This window comes from Martes martes (genome assembly GCF_963455335.1).
Source record: "Martes martes genome assembly, chromosome: 1".
Classification (NCBI taxonomy): domain Eukaryota; kingdom Metazoa; phylum Chordata; class Mammalia; order Carnivora; family Mustelidae; genus Martes; species Martes martes.
Window position 1 is genome coordinate 130976593 of NC_137888.1, and position 25385 is coordinate 131001977.

General features: G+C 35.9%; 1 protein-coding gene across 2 annotated transcripts in view; it reads right to left on the reverse strand.

Annotated features, from left to right (window-relative positions):
• The window catches only part of ANKRD28 (ankyrin repeat domain 28), a 208167-nt gene that overhangs the window by 11890 nt on the left and 170892 nt on the right, over positions 1 to 25385 (reverse strand). For both annotated transcript variants that reach the window (XM_080814650.1, XM_080814649.1), the window contains exons 11-21: positions 24459 to 24541; positions 22578 to 22641; positions 21159 to 21227; positions 18741 to 18881; positions 13212 to 13323; positions 12211 to 12237; positions 11712 to 11786; positions 8257 to 8458; positions 4443 to 4530; positions 3868 to 3985; positions 3105 to 3324 (exon numbers count right to left, since the gene is read on the reverse strand). In XM_080814650.1, the coding sequence (XP_080670776.1) occupies positions 3105 to 3324; positions 3868 to 3985; positions 4443 to 4530; positions 8257 to 8458; positions 11712 to 11786; positions 12211 to 12237; positions 13212 to 13323; positions 18741 to 18881; positions 21159 to 21227; positions 22578 to 22641; positions 24459 to 24541 (1199 nt within the window). The remainder of the gene's footprint in view (positions 1 to 3104; positions 3325 to 3867; positions 3986 to 4442; positions 4531 to 8256; positions 8459 to 11711; positions 11787 to 12210; positions 12238 to 13211; positions 13324 to 18740; positions 18882 to 21158; positions 21228 to 22577; positions 22642 to 24458; positions 24542 to 25385) is intronic.

Genomic DNA, 25385 nt, shown 5'->3' on the forward strand with positions numbered 1-25385 from the left:
AGTTTCCTATCACCCTAGAATAGCAGTTCTCAAGGTGTGAGTCTGGGGAACCCCGGGGTATGGTTGCAAACTAGTCTTTTCTTAAACTAGCCAGTAAAGAAATTTGCCACCCTTCTCACTAAAATTGTTTTTTGTTTTGAAAAGAAGTTATTTTTTATAAAAATGCTATTTATATTAATAATTAATGAACTTATTATTTTAAAGTAAATTAATAAATATCCTTAAATTTTCAGTTCTCATTTCCAATATAGTAAATATTGATGGCTCTAACTCCCAGATCATGAGACTGAAAGGTTTGAGAATTACTGAGTAGACTGTATACTGCAAAAAGAGAGTTCTGGGCTACTGATTACCTCCAGCAATCATATCAAGCTGAAAACTTTGTGTCCTTGTTTATGAAAGGATGATACAACTGGTCTCTTCATGTTTCAGAGGGATAAGCCAAGGACACTTAGAGCTTCAAAAAAATTTATCAATTTTTAAAAGAAACAAAGGGATAATACAAGTACTCTTAAGTTCTGTGATTGAATGACTATACAAACTGAAAATCTGGACTTTAAATGCTGTATGTATAACCAATTCTTTTCTAAAACTTTGTCATCATTTCATTTTAATTTTGAGACAAAGGTTGTGTTCTGGTTTGTTAGAGTGCTTCCAATTTTGGTTTTAGCCATGGAATAATTACTAGTGGAAGTAAAACCATTTTACATATTCTACTCTCAGAATGCCAAATTATGAAACAGACTTTCGACTATAAATATGGTATTAATTTTAGACTGCTTGTATAGCCAACACACATCTAATTCCTTTCAGCTCAATTAAGAATCTGCACAAATTTGCTACAGTCTGAAAATTAAGACACATCTGCTATGATCTTTAAATGGCAACCAAGTATGTAGTTCATGCAAAATTTTGTCTGTTTTGTCTCTTGTACACAAGGTGTTTAGAGAATCTAAATTTAGCAGTAACAGAGTAGGAATTCACTTTAGGGAAACAGTGCTCTCCATAAAGACCTGAAAAGAAATGTCATAATAGTAACTCTCCAAAGGGCAGTTACAAGAGCAGTTTATTTACAACTAAATGCCCTGCCTGAGTAAAGACAGCTTATTTTGTGATTTTTCCAATGGTTAATTCTCACTGATATATTAAAAAAGAAAAAAAGAACCAAGCAATAAAAATCTGCTTCAAAACAGTTTCATTTCTTGGGATGCCTGGGTGGCTTAGCTAAGCATCCAACTCTTGATTTCAGCTCAGGTCATTATCTCAGGGTTATTATTGAGACTGAGCCCCACAAAGGCTCTGCGATAGAGCCAGCTCAAGATTCTCTCTCCCTCTGCTACTCTCCAGCCCTCTCTAAAAACAAAAACAAAAAATCAAAACAAAAAAAACCTAGTTTCATTTCTTAAATAAAACTCACATCTGCAGTATGGTAAACTCACATCTGTATTGTTTCCTTACAGTATTAGATGGTTTTGGTTTTCCTCGTACTTGCAAAATGTCGTTATATTATAAAAACAAATCAAATCCCAATGGTAAAATATAGTTATCTTTTTAAATTCAGGACTAGTCTTTGGCCATTTCACTATATTCATTAAATACCAATTTTACTGAGTATAAAAGAAAAAAGAGAAGTTGAGATCCAAAGGTTTTAATCTTTAAAACTGTTCTGGCTTAGGATCTAAGGTAGTAAAAATGAAACAGACTAAACTGAGCTTGTGATTAGCAATACATTTAACTATTCAAGTTTTGATGGTACCAACAAATGGTACCAGAGACGGTTCTCAGAGATGATGGATGCCCAATAGTCAAGAAGAGACAAAAACTTTCTCACAGCAAAAGATTAGAACTCTTAATTCCGGCACAAGGATTAATAAGAAAATTCAAACACTGCATTTTAGAAAATACTTATAAAATATTTAATTAACTATAATTTTGCAAGATTCAGGTTTCTCCCCTTTCACTATGACTCAACATTATCTGTCAAGATGGCTCTAGTAAAAGAACCATGAAGGAGCACATTACAGAAAGGGAGAAACCTCAACTCTCTGGTAAGGCAGTCAGCTGGATTTTAAAACAGATACTATACTTATTTTTTAAGTAAGTCAATATTTTTATCAAGAGGCAATTCATATTTTCTTAATATTTTGAGGGCAAGTTATTAGAATTGTGGCTAGTTTTTCAGGTATGCTCTCAAAACTAAGAGTAATCTAAACGCTACAATGAAATTCAAAACAAATTAAAAATCCCCTCATATCCCTGCTAAAGCCCTGAGCCCAAACTTTTGATAGAGTTGATGCTTACAATGTACATAATGTACCCTAGCATTTTCTAACACGATCAAATCTGTGGCCCTAAGCAAGGAGAAAAATCATTATCTCTCAACATGCCTCCTCACTTAAATTACCTTAATTAGTGACATTTCATAAGCCAAACTTCACTTTGAACATTTAAACCTTAAACAGCTTTATACTTCTCTGAGTGACTGTCAGTGAGCCCACCTGTAAAAGGACTGACTGGCTGTGAGCTTCTAGGAAGCCAAAGGTCAGTATGTTCTGATCATGTAGCAAAGTTAACTTAACCATAAAAGCTTCTAAGTTTCTAGGTCTGTGATCTGCTAAGATTTTATTCCCTTAAAATGTTAAGCATACATTTTACTGTTGCTAGAAGGATCTATTTTGCAATGTACTCAGAAAACATATATAGATTTCAGTTTAGAATGTGATACATTTTTATTTTTTGCTACCTTTTCCCCCCTAATACAAGTACAGTTAGAAAGTAAAAGAACAAAATCAAACTACAAGCATATTATAAAGGACATTGTAAATATTAATAGAAGTATGTTAAAAATGCAAAAATACCTGTTGAAGCAAAGATCTAAGAAAAATTTCAAAGTTAATGATGAGTTTATATCAAAAGATCTTTGGCTTTACCATGACAAGTGATAGGAGTAAGCTTACAACTACACAGGTATAGTATTTCTATGTTCCTACTGATCTCACAGTTGCCTAATAAATATTCATGAATATCATAGTGTGTTATAGTTTGTTGTCTCTGTTTAGTACATTAACAGGCATTTAATGTAGATTTATAACTGTATACTCAACCGTTGTAGCAGGCCCAGTGAAGTGCTGTATATCCATGATTGTCTGCTATGGCTGGGTTTGCATCTACAGATGCTGCTGACTGCAAAAGGGCTCCGAGAACACCAATGTGTCCACAGGCAGCTGACAAGTGTATAGGTGTCCGGCCCCTGCTATCTCGAAATAAGCACTTAGCACCATGTTGAAGTAATGCATCTACACATTCTTCATGGCCTGTAACTGCCTGAAAGAAAAAGTATTTGTAGGTATTTGAATATATTATCTTGAGTACTATGTGCCAATTTAAAAAAATTTTTAAAGTTTGTATTCCCCATATTTGTCCATCAATCAAAGCATTTATCATTTTTTGTAGTAATTCAGTGTTTTTATTGGAAAAGGCTTAAAAATTCATGTAAAGCAGTAACTTTGTCAAAACACAAGTATTATGAAAAACAGGAATAAAGGAACTTATAAATCAGTAAAAACAATGAAGGCAAAAAAGGTGAATAGTTGCAAAGGGGAAAAGACAAAAATGTGTAAGAAAATAGTTGTAATAATGAAAAAAGTAAAATGGACATTAAGTCTACTCAAGGTTTTGGGGTTTTAAAATTTTCTTCCAACACTGTTTCCTAAATTAAGTTGTGTTTCGTAGCTGTTTAAAATTAGGGATCCAAAACTATTTAGTAAAAATCTGATGAAGAAAAATAAACACAGCCTAGTTTAGTTTTAGGGAAAATGAGATCCTAAGAAATTTTTGATTAAAGGCAATGGGAACATTTTTGCTTACCCCTCTATGCAATGCTGTCCTTCCCCATTTATCTTTGGCATCTACATTTGCTCCTTTGTTCAGCAGTGAGTAAACACAGTCCGTGTGCCCATTGAGAACAGACAGCATCAGAGGAGTCCTGGGCAACAACAGGAATAGGTTCAGCGTTAAACACCTAAGACCCCACTCCATGAAAAACAATTAAACAGTGTGTTGGCCTGTTTTCTAAACATGCCTTTTTGTGATGCAAATTTAAAGTATACTTAGATGAGAAAACTATACCTGATGCTATTCAGTTAACATATTATGACAAACTTACTAAAATAGGGGCAAAAGCATGAAGATCAACACACACCTTTTTTTTTTTTTTTTTAAAGATTTTATTTATTTATTTGACAGGCAGAGACTACAAGCAGGTGGGGCAGGGGGGGCGGGGGCGAGCAGGCTCCCTGCTGAGCAGAGAGTCCGATGCTGGGTTCGATCCCAGGACCCTGAGACCATGACCTGAGCCAAAGGCAGAGGCTTTAACCCACTAAGCCACCCAGGCGCCCCTCAACACACATCTTAAAAATAATTTAAAAATTATTAGAACTTACTGTCCATTTCCATCTTGAATGTCTACTGCATTCTGTGGTTCTGCATTTCCTATTAGTAGCCGCAAGCACTCTGAATGACCATTTGTTGCTGTAGAGTGATATTTTAAAATTTCAGTAATTACAATGGTAAAACAGAGAATTTCCATCTTAGGGCATATTTTCTAGATGTACCTGTGAGATCCTATCACTGAATTTACTAGTCAAAGAAAAAAAATATAGATACAAAGAAGGTTTCTATTGCCTTTGTTGGTGAAACTAAATAGATTTAAATCCCTCATGGTAAAATACGGCCATAGCCATCCCTCACCATCTGCCCTGCCAACAAAATGCTCATTTTATTTGGTGCTTTGATGGTAGCAACTGTGATCAAGGGGAGGCACCCTGCCTTTAGCCAAGGGATGAAATTGTGATTAGATCAAGTCCATCACAACTACATTCTTTGCCAGTGACTGGTTTCAAGATGAGTCTTGGTCTAGTCTGACCACTGAGATGCTAAGAAGCCTGAGGGCTTCTGGGAAATATTTTTATCTCTGATAATGACAAGTCCTTCTTTTCCTGATTTTTGATGTGAATCCTGTAAAGAAGCAGTAGCCATTCTGTGCCACGACTGCAAAGGCAAGAGAATAGAGAGCTCTGACACCACTGCTGAATCAATCAATCCCGGAGCTGACTCTACCTCTGAACATTTTGTGAGAGGATAAACACTTGTCACTTAAGCCACCTTTTAGTTGGGTACTATGAAAGTATTCCAATGGATACATATATAATAAAAGAAGAAACAATCTATTTAAAGACTGTATTTATATGTCTAAACATAAAATGGGCAATGGTATAAAACAGAAGTAGCCTAGAGAAAACAGCAATCTTTTTTTGGGGGGGTGGGTTTATTTATTTATTTGAGAGAAGAGAGACAAACAGAGATAGTGAGAGAGAGCACGAGTGGAGAGAGGGAGAAGCAGGCTCCCCGCTGAGCAGGGAGCCCAATGCAAGGCTCAATTCTAGGACCCTGGGATCATGCCTGGAGCCGAAGGCAGATGTTTAACCAACTGAGCCATCCAGGCACTCCAAAACAGTAAGCTTTTAAGGTAAATTAAATCCTCTGCAAAATTCAGGTCCTTCCCATAATACAGTAAAATTTGAAGTTTAAATATATAAGTCACATAATGATGCAAAAAGGAATATCTATCACTGTTCTTCCTAATTAAAAGACAAATTAATCAAAGAAAGCTAGGTGCCCTAATATTCTATAGTACCTTCTAATAGCTATATTACACTCTGTTATTAAGACTTATGGTACAAAATCATTCCATATCTATATGCTACACTCTGCCAGCAGCTCTCAATGTAATCAATAACAGCTGTCACTGAAGCATCTCACTTGGGGATGCATCAAGGAAATTGTTTGGCCTGCCACTTCTTTAATGGACTCACACTCAGTTCACAGTAGCTCATGAGGGGTATTTTTGTTTTGTAAGTTCAATACTTAAAACATCAAGCATAACATCACTGTAGGAGAAAACTGGTTCCCTTTTGGAAAAAAAATTGCAATGTCCTCCTCATGACTTAGTCTGACTAAGGTGCTCTTTAACAATCTCCACATTTGAAAGGTATCTACAGAACCAGGTCTGCATTAATTAAATAGGTAGGCACCAATAATAGCCTGTAGCTTTTTCAGGGGATAGGATATATAGACTATCTGACATTGGTTAGCCACTTCTGAGGGACTGGCTAGTGTCTTGTTTCAATATTTATCAATTAAGACTGCAAACCACTCCATGAAAGCTTTAAATCAGCTCTGCAAATGATCTGTGCTTACAACACAAAAATTTTTAAGTTGCAGAATGGTTTATAAACTTCATTTTTTTTTCAGAGTAAGATAATAGAAAAGGATGGCATTTTGACTTCTTAATTCTTACCATATAGCAGTTTATATATACACATTTTTTTAAAAAAGATTTTATTTATTTATTTGACAGATCACAAGTAGGCAGAGAGGCAGGCAGAGAGAGAGAGGGAAGCAGGCTCCCCGCTGAGCAGAGAGCCCAATGTGGGGCTTGATCCCAGGACCCTGAGATCATGACCTGAGCCGAAGGCAGAGGCCTAACCCACTGAGCCATGAGGCACCCCATATATACACATTTATTAGGAATTTTAATCCACTTAAAAATTTTTCCATTTTTGAGCCCTGCTTTAATATCTGATAATTTCTGAAAGACTGCTATGGAGCAATAGTGGGTGTTACTGAGAGTCTTCAAAAATGCAAGTGTCCTAAAGGACTAGAAGTAAAGTCCAAGACCCATGTTAAAATATGTCCTTAAAAATCACTCTGTAGGGGTGCCTGGGTGGCTCAGTGGGTTAAAGCCTCTGCCTTCGGCTCAAGTCATGATCTCAGGGTCCTGGGATTGAGCCCTGCATCGGGCTCTCTGCTCAGCAGGGAGCCTGCTTCCCTTCCTCTCTCTCTGCCTGCCTCTCTGCCTACTTGTGATCTCTGTCAAATAAATAAACAAAATCTTAAAAAAAAATCACTCTGTTAAAACGGACTAACTGAAATGAATCTAATCATATAAAGGAGGCCTACTGGGGGTGAAAAAAAATACTTGGTTAGAATTTCTTTCAGTGTACCAGTCTTAGCTATTTAAAATGAATACAGGGGCGCCTGGGTGGCTCAGTCATTACACGTCCGCCTTTGGCTCAGGTCATGATCCCAGTATCCTGGGATTGAGCCCTACGTCAGGAAGCTTCTCCCTCTCCCACTCCCCCTGCTTGTGTTCCCGCTCTCGCTGTCTCTCTGGCAAATAAATAAATAAAATCTTAAACATAAAATAAAATAAAATATAATAAAATAAATACTGACTTCTAGTAATTCTTGTAGAGAGTTGTGAATTTACATCTGCTAGCGGTATACAGCAGTACTAAGTCATAGAACAACAAAATTACATAATTTTGCATTTTCACATATTTGTAACATCACAAAATCACACCATGGAGTAGATCTTGCATAAAGTAGGTGCTCTGTAACTCCTGCCTTTGTATATGTTTAATGCAGCACTCTGGTACAAGAATCCAAAATGTTCGCCAACTGTTAAATGAAAGCACGTACCAATCCAAAATAACTTCCATCAAAAAGAAGTAAAAAATATTTCACTGTTTTACTGATGAAGTATTTCCGAAGTTAGACTACTACATAAATCCAATTTCTTTTTTTTTCTTTTTTAAAGATTTTATTTATTTATTTGACAGAGAGAGAAATCACAAGTAGGCAGAGAGGCAGACAGAGAGAGAGGGGGAAGCAGGCTCCCCGCTGAGCAGAGAGCCCGATGCGGGGCTCGATCCCAGGACGCTGAGATCATGACCTGAGCGGAAGGCAGAGGCTTAACCCGCTGAGCCTCCCAGGTGCCCCTAAATCCAATTTCAAAGGTAGATAATGTTTTAAAGCAATCATAATCTTGCTGTTGGCTTTTCCTTGAAAGAATCATCTGACCTTTTATTTTTTTAAGATTTTATTTATTTATTTGAGAGAGCGGGTGAGCGTATGTGCACAAGAGGAGGGAGGAGCAGAGGAAGAGGGACAAGCAGAGTCCATGCAGAGCAGAGCCTGACATAGGGCTTGATCCCAGGATTCTGAGATTATGACCTGAGCTGAACTCAAGAGTCAGATGCTTAACCAACTGAGCCATCCAGGCACACTCCTCATTCAACTGTTTAAAGTCAACATTATTAAAATAATTACCAGTAGTACAACACACAAAAAAATTCAAAAAGAAAATATTAGACAGAAAGTGGTAACTAAAATCATGCATAATTTTTAACATACCTGCAGCATGTATAGGTGTTCTCTTCAAAATGTAATCTTTTACTAAAATTGAGGCTCCCTGATTAATGAGTACATCCACACATTCAACATGGCCCTTAAATGCTGCAAGATCTAAGGGTGTTCTTCCACTACTATTTCTCACATCAAGATCTAATAAAGACTGTACCAACACTTCTAGTGCTTGATGGTGACCATGATAGGCCTAGGAATAAATAAAAATATAAATTAAAAAAGTATATACTTTGACTTCTCAGATACCTTAGAAAACAAAGTAACAAGCAAACTTGTCTTCACATTATTACACCTGAGATAATCTAAAACGTGCATATTGAGAGTTGAGAAAAGTTAAGTATAAATTTTTCTAATAACCAAATAGTAAACTACAGTGTTAGAGAATGGATATTCTGCAGAGAATAAATGTTCAAATGAACATTTGATTCAGGTGAACAGGTGATTTTATCACTAGCATACAATGGTCTGGTTCCTGGCATTCAATGTGTATAACACAGATTCAGTTAAACCTTTCATTCTGAGTCCATGACTGCAAAGCCTGTGCTATTAATCACAGTTCAGTGCTCCACTTAACTCTGATAAAATTTTACTATATTTCAATTATAGAGATAGCCAGCAACTAAAGTTAATTAGTATTTGAGTCTTCTGATTTCTTTCTTTCTTTTTTTTTTAAAAAGATTTTATTTATTTGACAGAGAGAGAGAGATCACAAGTAGGCAGAGAGGCAGGCAGAGAGAGAGGGAGAAGCAGGCTCCCTGCTGAACAGAGAGCCCGATGCGGGGCTCGATCCCAGGACCCTGGGATCATGACCTGAGCTGAAGGCAGAGGCTTTAACTCACTGAGCCACCCAGGCGCCCCTGAGTCTTCTGATTTCTTAAACTGAAATGACTATCCTCACTTCATAACATGCTGTATATGAAAAACAAACATTTCTTTTAGTGCAAAAATACTTAACACTGAGCCCTGCTTGAATAACTGCCATGTGCCAGGTATTAGCTATATAATAGAGGACGAAAATGTAAAGGTTTGTCAGACTGAAGTCCCCCCCCCCCTTTTTAAAAAATTTTACTTATTTGACAGAGATTACAAGTAGACAGCGAGGCAGGCAGAGAGAGAGGAAGGGAAGCAGGCTCCCTGCTGAGCAGAGAGCCCGATGAGGGGCTCGATCCCAGGACCCTGGGATCATGACCCGAGCCAAAGGCAGAGGCTTTAACCCACTGAGCCACCCAGGTACCCCTGAAGTCCCCTTCTTTACCACAGTTTGATGAAGAGGCTTTCCACATAATTCATATTAAAACCAACATGTCAACTGAACATCTATTACTTTCGTTGGACTAGATGCTGAGCAAGACATAAAGCAATTAACAAGATCTAGTTGTGGCACGCAATGTTTTCTTTAGTTCACTCATATTACCATTTTGTAGCTAAAGGACTTTCATATGCCAGTGCTAATGCCATTCAGAACTACAGCTTAGCAGTTTGTTAATCACATGTGAATGTTTCACTGGGAACTGAAATATGTAGAATTCTACCATACTTGAACTAAATCTGAAAAAAGATACATAGCTAGAAGAAGGCCCCAAACTGCAGCAAAGGACTGTAAAGTTATTTCTTGCAGAAAATGTCAGAAAGTACCAGGAAGACGTAAAGTTGCTCTGGGCCTTACTGATCTCTTTGCTGTTTCTGACTACCTACAGAGATTCTCAATCACCTCAAAGATTTAAGTAACTCTACTTTAGGAACTCTACTGTCCTAGGATCATATTTAATCTTGTTCCTCAATACTGGGTCAATGAAACTTGCTACTAGCAGAAAGAACTCTGAGAAACACAGTATATGCAGAAGACAGTATACAACAACAACAAGAGACAAATAAGGACGACAAGAAGCCATGATGATTTGCCAGAGAGGTGTTCCCCTCAAGATGACCCTGTATAAGATGGAAACAAGGAATCTGAACAGGTACTGTGTGCAAAGACAAGAACCAAGACCTCAAGCTAGTGTGTATTCACAGCATCAAGGTGTCCTGGATTGGGAAAGTTTGGAAGGGAAAAAAAATTACTTCAAGTTAATTTCTGAAAACCTCCTAGCAACAGATACAAAATGTGAAAAGTGGTGGTATCATCACAGTTCACTGAGTCTGATTACTAAATTAAAAATTGTTTCCATTTCAGCTTAAAAACACTATTCAGCACAAATAGCCATGTTCATATCTAACACTACTACACATAATAGCCACAAAGTAAAAAAAAAAAACTAGTTAAAAAAAAAAAAGAAAATAAGTTTGAGATAACATATTCAAAAACTTGGCAAAGTGCTTAGTCTGGCACCTAGTAAGTGCTTAGGAAATGGCAGTGCTAGTTTAAGAATGATGATGATGATGTAAGAACTGCCTAGTCATCTACTCAGACTTCATTTCTTGCCATCAACAGTAAAATAGCTATCTTCTCCATGCTTGCTTTGCCCTTCTGGATGACTTATTTACTCTGCAAGTCTGGGAGAGCAGACAGTATTTCCAAAGACCCAAAGGGCAAGGAAGCAGGACGTTGCAGCATACCTCCTTAGTCATTCAGAAAATGGTAGGAAGCACTAAGCAGGGAGAAAGGGGCAGAAAATTCAATGCAAATGCATCGGTGTTAGAAAATATGCAGGAGAATCTTATTAAAAAACCCAGCACACGTGAGAAGAAACAAAGGGATCAGTGAACTTGTAGTGATCCTCATTAACTTAGGTATAAACCCTTATAAACATTTTACTACATGTAAATCCAGCAATCTCCCAAATAGCTAGTGAATGTATCCAAGTCTCCTGATTCTCAATCTTCATCTCACCCCCCACAACTGTTAACATTCTCTGTTTCAAAAACAGATTCTTCTTTCAGCACAAAAAGAACGAGATTGGGCCTTGCTTGAAATTTCCTAAAGTAATTTACTCCTGCATCTGATTTAAAGAACTGTTTTACTTCACTAACCTTCTCCTCTTAGTGACTGACATTATGAGAAAAAAATCAGAGGCATCTCAAGCTAAAACGGACATTACAAATCATAGAGCCAAATCTATGGTATGAGCAACTGAAGGACCAGTGAACACACACTTAGTGCTCCAAGATCAAAAAAGTTGTAAAAATGCAGCAGAAAATACAGTTCTGCTCAGCTAGTTAGAAGTCATTCCATTAGGGCAGTGCATTTTAAAATTCACATCACAGGTATATTCTCTCCCTTAGAGTAGGCTTTGGGAGAAACCCAAAGACCACTGTTTATTTTTTAAACAAATCACAACAGGTACACTCAAGAAGTCTCTGACTTAAAAAAGTTGTTGAAGATTTAATTTCATGATCATCATACATGGCCCAAAAGTTACTGGGTACTAGTTTGAGTCAAACAACCAGATGGGAGATATTTTCAATAAACCAGGCATCAAGTTGGCTGTAAAGGCAGTACTCACGGCCAAATGTAAAGGGCTTATTGTTGCTCTATTGTCTGAATCATTCAGCATGTCTGTCCCAGAGGTTTCCATTAACTGAAAGAAAAGTATTTGAAATGTCAGAAATGGTACTTTTAGATATATTACAGCAGTTATTCCTGCCTCCTCCCTCAAGTTTAAATACATTTTAGAGTAAAAATTGGTACTTAAATATGAATTTTAAAATCTCAGACCATTATATTGTGAAAATTCCACTCAGCAAGCTTATACAACAGATCATCATGAAAGGGTGGTGAGGACCACAGAAAAAGAGCTCTGAGGTAGGGCTATATACTAGCTTGAGGGAAATGCTATTTACTCACCACCAAGTAAGAACCACCTGCCCCAGCCCCATACCCTAAATGTACTTGTCTCTTTGTTCTCAGGAATGTGTAGAATGGGCATCAGCTCTAGTGAGAGCAAATAAATTAATTACAATACTCCAAATAGTGGGGGGGGGGGGGAATTGATTATTACTTACAACATCTAAAGGAGTTTCACTTGCAATCTGAAATAAAATTCAAAATAAGAATATTTAGCTTAGAAAATATTCATATATATTAGAGCTAAATGTTACAGGTCTCTATTTACACAAAGCTTTGTTAAATTCTATTCTGGGCTTGTGTTCCCTTTGCCTCAAAAAATTAAATCTTTTAAATAAATAAGTATACAGTATAATATACCACATATCTCTATTCATGGGTCTAAGATTTTAGTGTACAAGATACCATAATAACCTAAGGAAATATTTGTTATTTCTGATAGCAGGGTTTTAAGTACTGCATTAAACAGGTCAACCTGCTTTTTCTATCTTTAATATCCACTCTCTGTTGAAGAGAAGCAAATTTTTTTTTTTAATTTTTTGAAGAGAAGCAAAATTCAATATAATTTATAAGTAAGTCTAAATAAAGAAACCTTTAACTTGAAGCATCTGTTACACACTTGATAATCTTTTAAATTGTCTCTTGCTTTCTCTTTGGTTTGGCAAAGTGTGGTGAATGGCGTGTATATTCAAGAATGAGATCACAGTTGAAATAAAAAGCTCCTTTGCACAAGTACTGTCTCCCCTATCAGGAGGGACTGTAAAAAGAATGGGCCTTTCAGAAATCTCTAAATAATTTATATGGAAAAAACCCTCCTCTCACAGGGACATTTCTCACACAACACATGGTTACAGTTCTTTAGAAATTTCTGGAAAACATTTATTTAAAGGAAAAGGGAAAAGAAATGCTACATCAACACAGGGTAGTATAAGGGAAGGACATAAGAAGCCCTTTCCAGAGATCTTATTTTCTCCATTCTCTTCTTTTTGAAAGGGGAAAGGGAATGAGAGATATCTTACTGAGGCAAGTATGAATTTAAGAGGTATATATTGCATCTAAAAATATTAAAAAGAGAGTTTGGTTCATTTATTCTCATTCTCATTATGTTATTAGAATATAAAATCACATTAGTCTTTGCACAACAATTCACGAATCTTACCAGCTGAAGACAAAGACGGTGACCATAAGCAGCTGAATAATGAACTGCATTGTATCCTTGCTTGTCACGGATCCCTGGATTTGCATCATTTCGCAATAAGTATTCCAGGCACCTATATATAGTAATATTCAAAATTCTAAATTCTGCATTTTAACCAATGATAAAGACAATCTGAAACTAAAAACTGACAATTTTTCTTACAATTTCTTGCAATTCTTCTTTTTCTTTTTCTTGAGAAATGTAAAAATTATAAATACATCTACACTATATAAATGTCATTTAAATGACATTGACTATAACTATCATAAGAATATAAGCGAAATGCTCATTAGAGAATATCCTTCATTCAAAGTGAGTATCTCCAAAGTCTGTCAACAAGCTCAGTATACCTGAGGGCTGGCTGTCTTTTACACAGTCACTATGTATGGCACCACCTATTCCACTCAAACAATATCTGACAGGATTAAACTTAGTGGTGGTGAGCATCCAATGTTGGCAATATTACTGTTGACGTATCTGGAACACATAGTGAGTGTAATATCTCATTAGGAAGCAGAATAAAGGATATAAAAAAAATTTTAGGATGACAAGGTCAGAATTCAATGATCTTGAATCAGAGGACTGAGAAGACTGTAAGTGGTGTAAAGTCATATGTAGGTAACAAGAAAGATCCTCCCATGGTAGATTTATCTGATTCCTGTGCTATCAAAGCATGAGAAAAATATTTTTAAAAGGTACAATTCATGATTTGTTATAATTTTAGTACATTTTATTGTTAATGTAGCAAAAAGGGAGCACTGAATTAGAAATTAGAAGATTGTAGAACTAGTCTCTTACCAATGATCTTGAGCAAATCAAATCATTTCACCTTTGTGGTAAAATGGCCTCTGTTTGTTCCTTTTATAGATGGGGTGGGGGACAGAAATCCAACTAAGAATGCTAAACTCCATTCATGCTCAAATTTCACATCCATAATTATTTGTTGATAATTTGTTTAATATTATAGTATGTCTAACTAAATGTTAATTCAACTACTGAGGGAAAATCTATAATCAAATTACTTGTTAAAAATTCAAGTTTCCTTAAGGAGTGCACTTGCCATGATGAGCACTGGGTGATGTATGGAATTGCTGAATCACTGTATTGTATACCTGAAACTAATATTACACTGTATGGTTAACTATACTAGAATTTAAAAAGACAAAAAAAGTGTAAAAAAATCAAGTTTCTAAAAGCATACTGAAGTTATATAAAGACAAACAAAAAAGAACTCCAAAGCAATGTAACTGATCTTTTAGTAACTGTATCATATATAGATATATATAGAATGTATTACACATATACATAACTATCATTTATATATATGTTATCTATGCATCAATCATCTATCTACCTATAAGGGCCTTTCTTTTCAATGCCAACACATTTCTTTAATGCTGAATTGCTTAAAATCCTTTAGATCCCTTAGTAATTACTGGCAGACTCTATATTTATTATCCTCAATGGTAGCAAATGTGTATCCATTTAAGTGGAATTTTGACATTTATGTATAGCTAAATTAGTCAAATGTGGTGAACTGGGTATCACTATGATCAAAAAAACCCAAATCTGAATCTAAAGTACCAAGATTGGTGTTTTTTGGTGTTCATAAACTAGCTTCAAGGGCTCTGCAAAAAGTATTCCAGACAGTGTATAAACTGTGTCCAGTTTTCTTTCCTAGGTGTCCAAGTCAGAGGTCAGTGCTCACTGGAATGCATAAAAGACCTGCAGGCCTGGAGGACAGTCCCATTGCTTTGTAGGCACAAACATTTCACCCAAGGGCATATCTTTTTATCTTTAATCAAGTTCTCTAAATGACAGAGATAAAACAGAAATAGTTCTCCAACTGAGACCTGAGTACAAAGCAGATTCTATCAGTGGAACAAACTATTTTAAGATAACTTGCTGATACATGAGTACTGAAAAAAAAAAAAAAAAGATTTATTTAAGGAAAGCAAAACAAGTAGGTAAGTTCGTGTTTACTTTCTAAAGTAAGAGAGCACATCTCAATGCATTTACAATGACTGGTCCATGGATACAGCATTAAATGGTTTCAAATAATTTGTTATACATTAATTCTTATCAAATCATATGATTTATTTTTTTTACATTCAAATTATTCAGATAATTGGTTTCCTGTAACAAAACAAAGACTAAGAGTTACTTTGAAATGATAAAATTCATAAAATTCCTTCTACTGGCCTGCCTTTTACATTTTGCTAAGCAGTATCAACTTTCATTAACTACTTTGTGAGATAAAGCATTGTCTTCAACAAATGGAAAATCAAATCATATTCAAAATCTTTTGGCTAGCATACAGCAAAGCAAGGACTAGACCTTAGGTCTTCTCTTCATCCAGTGTCCTCTTCATGCTACCAAATACTTCAGCACAGGGGTTAATGAGTTAGAGTGGCACTTTAACCTGGGTGCTTATAAAATACTGAACCACAAAATTACTTGGTCTTGAATATGTGGACCTCACATCTAATTTGCAAATAAGGTGGAGGGGAGAGAGTGTATTCTTTTTTCCTGATTGTAAGTTAACACACTGATTTTATAAAAGCCAGAAAATCAAGATATAAACAACCTTCCCTGGGGATGCTGACAGAGGATTAGTAAATGATCATAAAAAAACAAACCACAAATACACATTACTGAATAGTAGTAATTTGAAGTTATGGGGATTTTGTGTCCTTTTATAGAAAATATTTCACACTTGTAAGTATGAATTAATCATTCCAAATGATTTTATTAGAGAAATTAAAAAAAAATATTTTTCTTTTATTCTTTTATTCCTAGCTTATATACACCTGGGAATTAAATCAGTGTGATTTAGAAAAATAAGTCAACATTTCTGTTTTTGTTTTTTTTGGGGGGGGGGGCAGAGGGACAGGAGAGACTATCTTAAGCGGGCTCCATGCCCAGTGTGAAGCCCCACACAAAGTCTGGATATCACAACCCTGAGATCATGACCTGAACCGAAATCAAGAGTTAGACGCTTAACCACTGAGCCACCCAGGTGCCCCAATATTTTATCAATGTTACAGTGCTACTAATTGAGTCTCCAAAATAATCATTTATTGAAAGGATGCCTCTGGTATCCTAAAATGGTTATTGTAGCTTATAGCTTCCAGAAAGTTCTCAGGAACAAATCACTGAGTCAATAAATGATGGCATTAGACAGGATCTCTGGGATTCCGATACTTTAAAGAAACAGAGGCTCTAAGAAACAGTGTGAGAGGGGCACCTGGGTGGCTCAGTCCATTAAGCGACCAACTCCTGGTTTAGACTCAGTCATGATCTCATCATGAAAATCAGCCCTGTGCTGGACTCCATGTTCAGTGGGGAATCTGCTTGAAGATTATCTCCCTTTGTCCCTCCCCCATTCTCTCAAGTAAATCTTAAAGAAAAAAAAAACAGTGCTAGATTATTTTATATACATAATCTCAGTTTTCCCCACAATTCTAAGTAAGTTTCTTTTCAATTTTACAGATAAAGATTTTTGCTTGGCAATTACCTGCTCAGGCTCAAAGGGGTATAATATAGAAACCCCAAGATTTAAACTGGGTCTTTGGATCCAGTTTAAATCTTTGGATCCCAAAGTTCATGTTCTTTCTAGCACATCAGGCTGCTTTGTGTAGATACTGAGAATTAAATGTTTAAGTAATAAATATCACTAGGCTGTTGCTCAAAACAGTTTATATTAGGTGAAAGAACTGATTTATATCACTTTAGTACTGATACACTTCTACAAAAAAAGTAGATTGGTTTAAAACAAAACCACAAATCCCGAACAGTATGGGTTGAACATTGTTACTCTCTTGGTTTCTGCATAAGAATTCAGGTTTAACGTAATTGTCTAAGGGCAGGAGGACCTTGAGTAATCTCTATGTGCGTGTGCGTGTGCATGTGTGTTGTGTGTATGTGTGTGACTTCTCAGTGGAATTTATGTAGATCTCATTGAGTGACACCTAATAACTAGTGTGTGGGAACAGTGGTAAAGGATCATTGGTGGTGATATGCTCATTTTAGGTATAACCTATTTTAAGAAAATCTATAAATTAAATCCTGAAGTTACAAAATTTATACATCAGAGGATGATCTACTCACCCAAGTTTACCAACATTTTTTTAAAAGTAAGATTTTACTTATTTATTTGACACGGGGGCGGGGGGGGGGGCACGCTCAAGCAGAGGGAGTGGCAGGCAGAGAAGGGAGCCTGATGCAATGCAGGGCTTGATCCCAGAACTCTGGGATCATGACTTGAGCCAAAGGCCAATACTTAATTGACTGCGCCACCCAAGTGTCCCACCAAAATATTTTCTTATTTACAAAGTCTTTGCCACAGATTTTCTTTAAAGAGCTACTATCTATAAAAACATACTTCAAGTAATTTAACTTCTCCCAAAATCTATCTACACCTAACTATTCTAGGTTTATGTGAAATTATACAAAGTGATACATTCTTATAAACAAAAGTAGATTTTACTAGTGCTTTTGAGATTACAGAGCTTCGGCTTCGAATCCAACATAACAAAGTGCTACTGACAGAAATGGCTTTGATATTAGTTACAGAATTTATAATAAATTAACATTTGTGAATAATATCTTCAAGTTATGCTTTTTATTTTAAGGGTAAAAAGCAAATATTAAAAACCAAAGAAATAGTTCTATGTTAATTAAAACTTCCTTGAAGTATATTTTATAAAATCCCCCTTACAAACTACTCTTTGTTTTTCCCTTTGGGTATTTTTACTCTTAAGTGATCCACACACAATTGTGAATACCACAAACTGAAGATCCTCTGTCACCAATGAATTTATTTTCTTCCAAGAAGGCAATATATATTAAGGTACTATGAATGGTTCTGATCAACTTTAGGTGAATATTAATTATAAAAAATAATTTACACATCTCTTGTTCTTTAGTTATTCAGGCATTCTTGGCCAATATTTGGTTATTCCATTATCTCACTTACTTATTTAAGCAATATTTAGAACCAACAAGTGCCAGATTTTGCCATACTGGCTACTCCCTTTTTGGATAGATACCCATTTATAAGGATCCCTTACAAATGCAAACTCTCTACCTCTGACTGATACTGGTGTTCCAATCTCTGCCCCATCTTCTGCTGGCATTGTCCACATTTCTTCTCTGTCCCTTTCCCTATGATAAACTCAAAACTGCTGCCTCTGAGAAGTCAGAGGGAAAAAACATGGAGATGATATTAAGATGTGCTTTGGCAGGGAGGACAAGAAGAGGGCTTTATCTTTCTTCTACCAGATCAGTCAAGAAAGCAGGTTGCTGAGTAGAAACAGGTAATAAACTATGATTCAGGAATAATTATGAAACCAATTTATTTCCCACACTAGAGACTCAAGAAAATACCACAAAAAGTATAAAAATATGAACTTGCAATAAAAACAGCCATCTACACGGAAAATGTTGGTTTATAGAAATAATCCTTCATTCTCACCACATGATACTTACTTGCCATCTGTGTCTGATGTGGCTGCATAGTGCAGGGGTGTGCATCCTCTTTCATCAAGGTCATTCACACTTGCTCCTGATCCCACAAGAGCAAACAGGCACTGGTAATTGCAGTTGGCAGCAGCATAGTGCAGCGGAGATCTTTTGCCCAAGTTAATATAAGAAAAATAAAAGCCAGGGACATATACCAGTAAACAAGTGCACAGCTGACTCTTACTCGACCCAGTTACAAATACTGTATTTATAGTGAGTCTGAGATTGATTTCCACCATATACTAAGTCTTTTGGAGGGCGGGACAAAAGAAGCTAGTACGAGAAAGTAAGGTAGCAAAGAACCTCTAAGAATGGGAAATTACGACAGAAACAGAGTAAAATTATTTCATGGTCCCTACAGCAATGATTCTAGTCTTTTGAGTGAATTACAGACATCTTCATATTCTGCTCAGAAACTTTTGAACACTTTTATTTTAACAAAACTTTCCTTATACTAACAAAAATGTTTCAAAGTACAGGGGTAGAAGCTGCTGTTCATGTCTCAGGAGGAATAAAGGATAAGAGAAATATAGAAGCATTAAATAGAATGCCCTACTCTACCAACCATACAGTAAAGCTGTACAGTAGTATCAGGTTTCTCAAGCAAGAACTGCATAGTTTTGAAGACTGTTTTTTATTCAGAAGAGTTAGAGTACTGTTTTTAATTTCTAAAGACTGAATATTTGTAGCTGGTTTCCTCCCAGTTACTGAAATGCAACAGAATGTTACTAAATTCCCTGTCTTTGAATTGCAACTCTATAATGATTCCATGACTTTTCATTTTAAAAAAAAAGAAAAAAAAAAAGGACAGAAGAAGAAAACAAAAGATGAAGGTAAACAGTAGTAAAACAGTACTACTAAACAGTAGTAAAACATTATTTTACTTTATTGGATAATAACATAGTATAGTAATAGCATTTTTTTTCTGCCTTGGTGGCTCCCCCCCTTTATTTTTATTTATTTATTTTTAAAATTATCTTTATTAACATATAATGTATTGTTTCAGGGGTGCAGGTCTGTGAATCATCAGTCTTACACATTTCACAGCATTCACGATAGCATATACCCTCCCCAATGTCCATAACCCAGCCACTCTATCCCTAACCCCCACCCCCACCCCAGCAACTCTCAGTTTGTTTTGTGAGATTAAGAGTCTCTTATGGTTTGCTTCCCTCTTAATTAAGAAATACAATTAACCCTGAATTACTTCCAAGCTTCTAAACTCAGAATATGCTTCAGAAGCCCTTGCTGCCATTTGTAGTAAAAAAAATGCTTCAAGTGCTACAAATTAACTAATGTAAGATGGATTAAAGTAGAATTGTAAAAGTCAATTTACTGTAAAAATATTGCACTGCAAAGCCAAACAAAATGATTTTGGTTTTGCAGGTCATTCATTCCTTTTATTAGTAGGCTTATGAGAGCAGTCTATTCCTCAAAGTAATTATGGGGTCAAATAGTTTTTTTAAAAAATATGCATTTCTGATTCCCTACCATACATAATTGTTTACTTCTGCACTGACCCCATCCCATGCACTGAATGTACATCCACACATTTCCTTCTGACACACACACCCTTTCTTGTCACACGCTTTGATGTAATTCTCAAACTCATGACCCACAATTTTGCTCACACTGCCTTCCACCTCTCTTTTTTTTAAGCAATTCAAACTGCCTTCAACCCTTTCCTGTATGGTTTTAGCATATGCTAGATCAACTCCTACTCTAAGTAACTTAGTAGATACTGGTGACTTTATGTACCGCTACCATCAATGCTAGTCACAGTAAGAATGAGGACTGGCTAAAAAAGACTACAAAGGGATTCTGTTACTTCACAGTTATTTTCCTACCAGTCATATGAAGGGGTGTATGTGGATGTGCTATTATGTGTATAGGTAATGTAGGGAGTTATATGAGGGGAGAACAAAAGTTTCATATATATTTATTACCTATTTCATTCCTGTTTCTAGTGGTCTGTAACCAAATATGGGCACCAAAGTCTCTGACAATGAAATGACTAAGGGGTAAAGAGAATTGTACTACTGAGTTCTAGGTCTTGTGAATTTCTTGAAGGAACACAGGCACCATGGGGTTTTACATTTCTAAGTGTAATTATGGGAGGAGGAAGAATGGTATCGAGAGATTCAGAGGTGCTTATAAGGTAAAGCTGTGGCTGACAGCCTGGGGCTGTGGCAGGGGCCCAAGTGGAAGAAGACTGTGGGTAAAAATGAATTATTTCAAAGTTACTGACTTATTTGGGCCTCTCATGAATCATGATCACAATGCAAAAGATGCTGAACTGTTAATTCTCAGAAGACAGAAGGTCATGCAAGTCATTTAGTAAACAACATTAATTAGGTTCTACAGAGGAATGTCATCACAGCCTACCTCCCAAATTTGTCCTTTTTGTTGAAGTCTGCACCAGTATTCAGCAGAAGGTTTAGGCACTCCAAATTCCTATTAGGGAAAATACAGTTAGAAGACTTAACTGTCAATAATTTCATAACAAAATTGGTAGTTTAAGTACCAAAACATGTTTTCAAATGAAGACAAAGTGAAGAAAATGACATGATTTATATTTAATAAAAAATAAAACATTAAAAAATAAAATATTAAAATTCATTGTATCTAGAATTTTAAGAAGTTATATATATACATATTGGCATGTTGATAGGAAATAACAGTGAGTCATGTTGTCACTATTTAAAAAGAAATCTCACATTTAAGTTCCTGAGAGTTGGTTAAGTGGCTGCCTTAGGCTCAGGTCATGAGCTCATTGGTCCTGGGATGCAGCCCGAGTCCTTGGGCTCCCTGCTCAGTGGGGAGTCTGCTTTTTCCTCTGCCTTCCCACTCCCAGCACCCCCTTAATGCTCACACTCTATCTCAAATAAAATCTTAAAAAAAAAAAATTCCTGAGAGTTTTTAGGAACCTTTAAAACAAACTTCAAACAACATGCTTTTAACAGAATGGTTTAAATTTAAATGGTTTTTAATACTAAATTAAAAGAAAATGGGTTAAAAAAAAATCAAACCTGAAAATGCTCCAATCTGTTTTCCCTTATCTTCTTCTATATTATAATTGCTTAAATGTATCTTTAGTTAAAATTGTAGGAGCGTATGGTACATGCATGGGTCTTTCTGTAGTTTAACTTTCAAAACCCTGAACATCATTACTATGTTACACTAGAAACTGTGAATACCACCTAATCAGATAGTTGTGTTGTCTTTTGTCCCTCCCTTTGGAGGCCAGTAATATGGAAGCTAGGTTTTAAATGGAAAGTCCTTTGGTGACCTTGGAAGAACAAGAGGACCCAGTCATATGTTCACAATCCATCTTTGCATCTGCGACTGGCCTAGTAGTAGTCTTGGTTCATTCAGTATACTTGTCCTCTGAAACCACTGGGAACTTTTAAAAAAACCCTACACAGCTTCTCATAGAACATTAGTATTACTCATCTATTACATCTCTAATGTTTCGTTGCTCTCTATTCCTTTCATTTATCCACAAATAATTTTCTCTCACAAAAAGCAATACTTCCTTTTACAGTTTTGCTCCACCTCCCCCACATTACTTCCGTTTACAGTTTTGTTCCATCTCTCTTCCCACTCATAATTTATGACTTAGATGGAAGAGGATTTAGGAAAAGCCATTTCTACTACTCTGGACTTTCTTCTCCCAAACCACTCCTTTTATGGTTTGTTTTCCATTTTGAAACAGCCCAGAACTATTAAAGAGAAACAAAGATAAGAGAAAAACTGACGACCAGCTACCTTCTTCTTAAAAAAGTAAAAATTTTGTTAACATACCCTCCAGCTGCAGCTGCATGTAGACAGGTCCTGCCAAAATCATCTGGGGTATCTATATCAAATCCTGTAAGAATGAATACATCTTTCATAGTATCATAGATAAGTTATTTCATATTAAAGTACTATGTCAAGAAATGTCATGTATCATATGACCCTCAATCTCAAACAAAACTGAATTACAAACAGGCACAAAATTATTGAAAGTAGATAATAATATATAATATTACCAAAAAAACTGCCTCTAAAGGACTGAGACTAGCTTTAGGATAAGTGCTGGAGAACTTGTTTAAAAACCACAGGCTATAACGGAATATTATTCAACAATAAAAAGAAGTGAAGTATGGATACATGTTATAATATGAATGATCCTTGAGAACACTTGGCTAAGTGAAAGAAAAGACCACATCCTGGGTGATTCCATTTCTATGAACTGTCCAGAACAGGCAAATTTAGAGACAGAAAGCAGAGTAATGGTTGCTTAGAGAGGTGAGGGAGGAAATGAGGACTGACTTCTAACAGGAGGATGAGAATATTCTAAAACTGACTATAGGGGTGCATGGATGGTTCAGTTGGGTTAAGCATCTGACTTCGGCTCAGGTCATGATCTCAGGGTCCTAGGATCAAACTCTGTGTGTGGCTGCTCGCTGAGCAGGGAGTCTGCTTGTCCCTCTGCCATCTCCCCCCGCCCCTGCGCTGCGCCCGCTCTCTCTCTCTCAAATATATAAGATCTTAAAAAAAACCCCAACTGTAATGAGGGACACATACCTCTGAATATACTAAGAGACAATGAACTATATGCTTTAAATGGGTGAATTGCATATTATGTGAATTATGTTTTTAGGGGTGCCTCGGTGGCTCAGTTGGTTAAGCATCTGCCTTCAGCTTAGGTCATGATCTTGGGGTCCTGGGATGGAACCTGTGTCAGGCTCCCTACTTAGCAGGGAGTCTGTTTCTCCCTCTGCCCCGCCCTGCCACTTGTGCTCTCTTCCTCTCTCAAATAAATAAAAATCTTAAAAAACAAACAAACAAACAAAAAACTGTTTTTAAAAGAAGCCATAGGTGCTTTGCTACCTGTGGATTACTACTAACACTGAGGAGAAATTTTAGACTTCTCTTTCATAGACAAATGGGTTTGTGAATACTTGTGGACATACACATACTTTCAAAAACTTAAAGCAGAAATAACTAAAAAAAAAAAATCACTAAGAAAAACTCAGAAGTATCTGCCTCACACAGTATATTAATTTTCACCAAAACTTTCCCATAATTCTTTCAGCAATCGTGAGTATTAATATGCAAAATGTGTTCAACTTTTTTAACACTGAGAAACAGATTATCATTTAAAATCAATTAAATTATATATACTCAGTAATTCTATGCATTTAATAAGGACCACAGTTTTAGAATATTTGTAGAAAGCTATAGATCCTGTTTTGTTTCAAACGGACTATGATTATGGTATTATAACACAGTAATTAGATATGGTATAATTTCACAAACCTGGAAGATACTATAGCATGGCTATCAGCTCCTAAAAAGGAAGCATGCAAATGAAGATATTCTGTTTCTAGACATATGGAGATGATCCAAGAAAACTACCATTCAATGAATAGAAACTACTCTAGAAATACTCCATATTCCATTCCCCAGCTAACAGAAGGAAATCCTGGAAAAATAAAACTTTTCCCAGATTTGAAGATAAAACTGAATCTTAAAGTTAAAAAAGACCGAACATATTCTAAGAGAGTTTAATAAATGATTCACACTTGTACATATCTACAAGTAATTTTGGAAAAGCAGGATAAAGAGACTGTATTGAAATATGAAGGGCTTTAGGGAAACAAACAAAAAAAAGACTCAATCTACAATGGTTCCACTTACCAGAAGAAAGAAGTTTTCTGCAGCAATCTGAAAAACCACTTAAAGCTGCCAAATGGAGGGGGAACATTCCATGTATGCCACGCCTGAAGTATAAGTAGGATAGTAACCTCATTACAATCAAGAATAACACAATCATTTAAATAAATTACAAAGAAATTCGTTAAAGTGGAAAGATAATTAGATGAGTCCAAACCTTTAATATTTTAAAGAGCAATCTGGCAAAAGGCTGAAGGTGGGCATAGCTTATTTATTATCCAGCAATTTTCCTCCAGAAGTAGAATTTTTCAACCTTAATACTATTGCCATGATGGACTTTGTTGGGGGCTGGGGAGGGGCAGCTTCCCTGTGCATACAGGATGTTCAGAGGTGCCCAAGCTCTATCCATACCAGATGCCAGTAACACCCTCCTCCCAAAGTATGACAACCAAAATTGTCTCTGGACATTTGCCTAGGGTATGAAATTCATTCCTTCTGCTTTGCTAGTGATAATCATTACCACAACACAAAATGTTCAAGAATGCTCATTGTAGTAATTTTTGTAAAATTGGAAGCAACTTAAATTTGCAAATAAGTAGAATGAATAAACTATGAAATCTTTATATAATAATTACATTTTATAAAATGGATGAACTACAGGTTATTTGTAGAGATTATGAAAGAAAGTCCAGATTTTCTACATGGCTAAATCGGAGACTGAAAAAATGTGTAGAGTTCCATCACATTTACAGAAAGCTTAAAAGAAGGTTTAAAACATGTTAATGAATATTATATATAATAAATGTAATAAGATGTAATAAAAATATAAAGACACACCTAAGAATGATAAACATCAATTTAAGTAGGGTGTTTACTTCTACATAGCAGGCAAGAGAATCCATCTTTCCAAAAAAAAAACCTTTAAAGAGAAACTTCAATATATGAAATAGA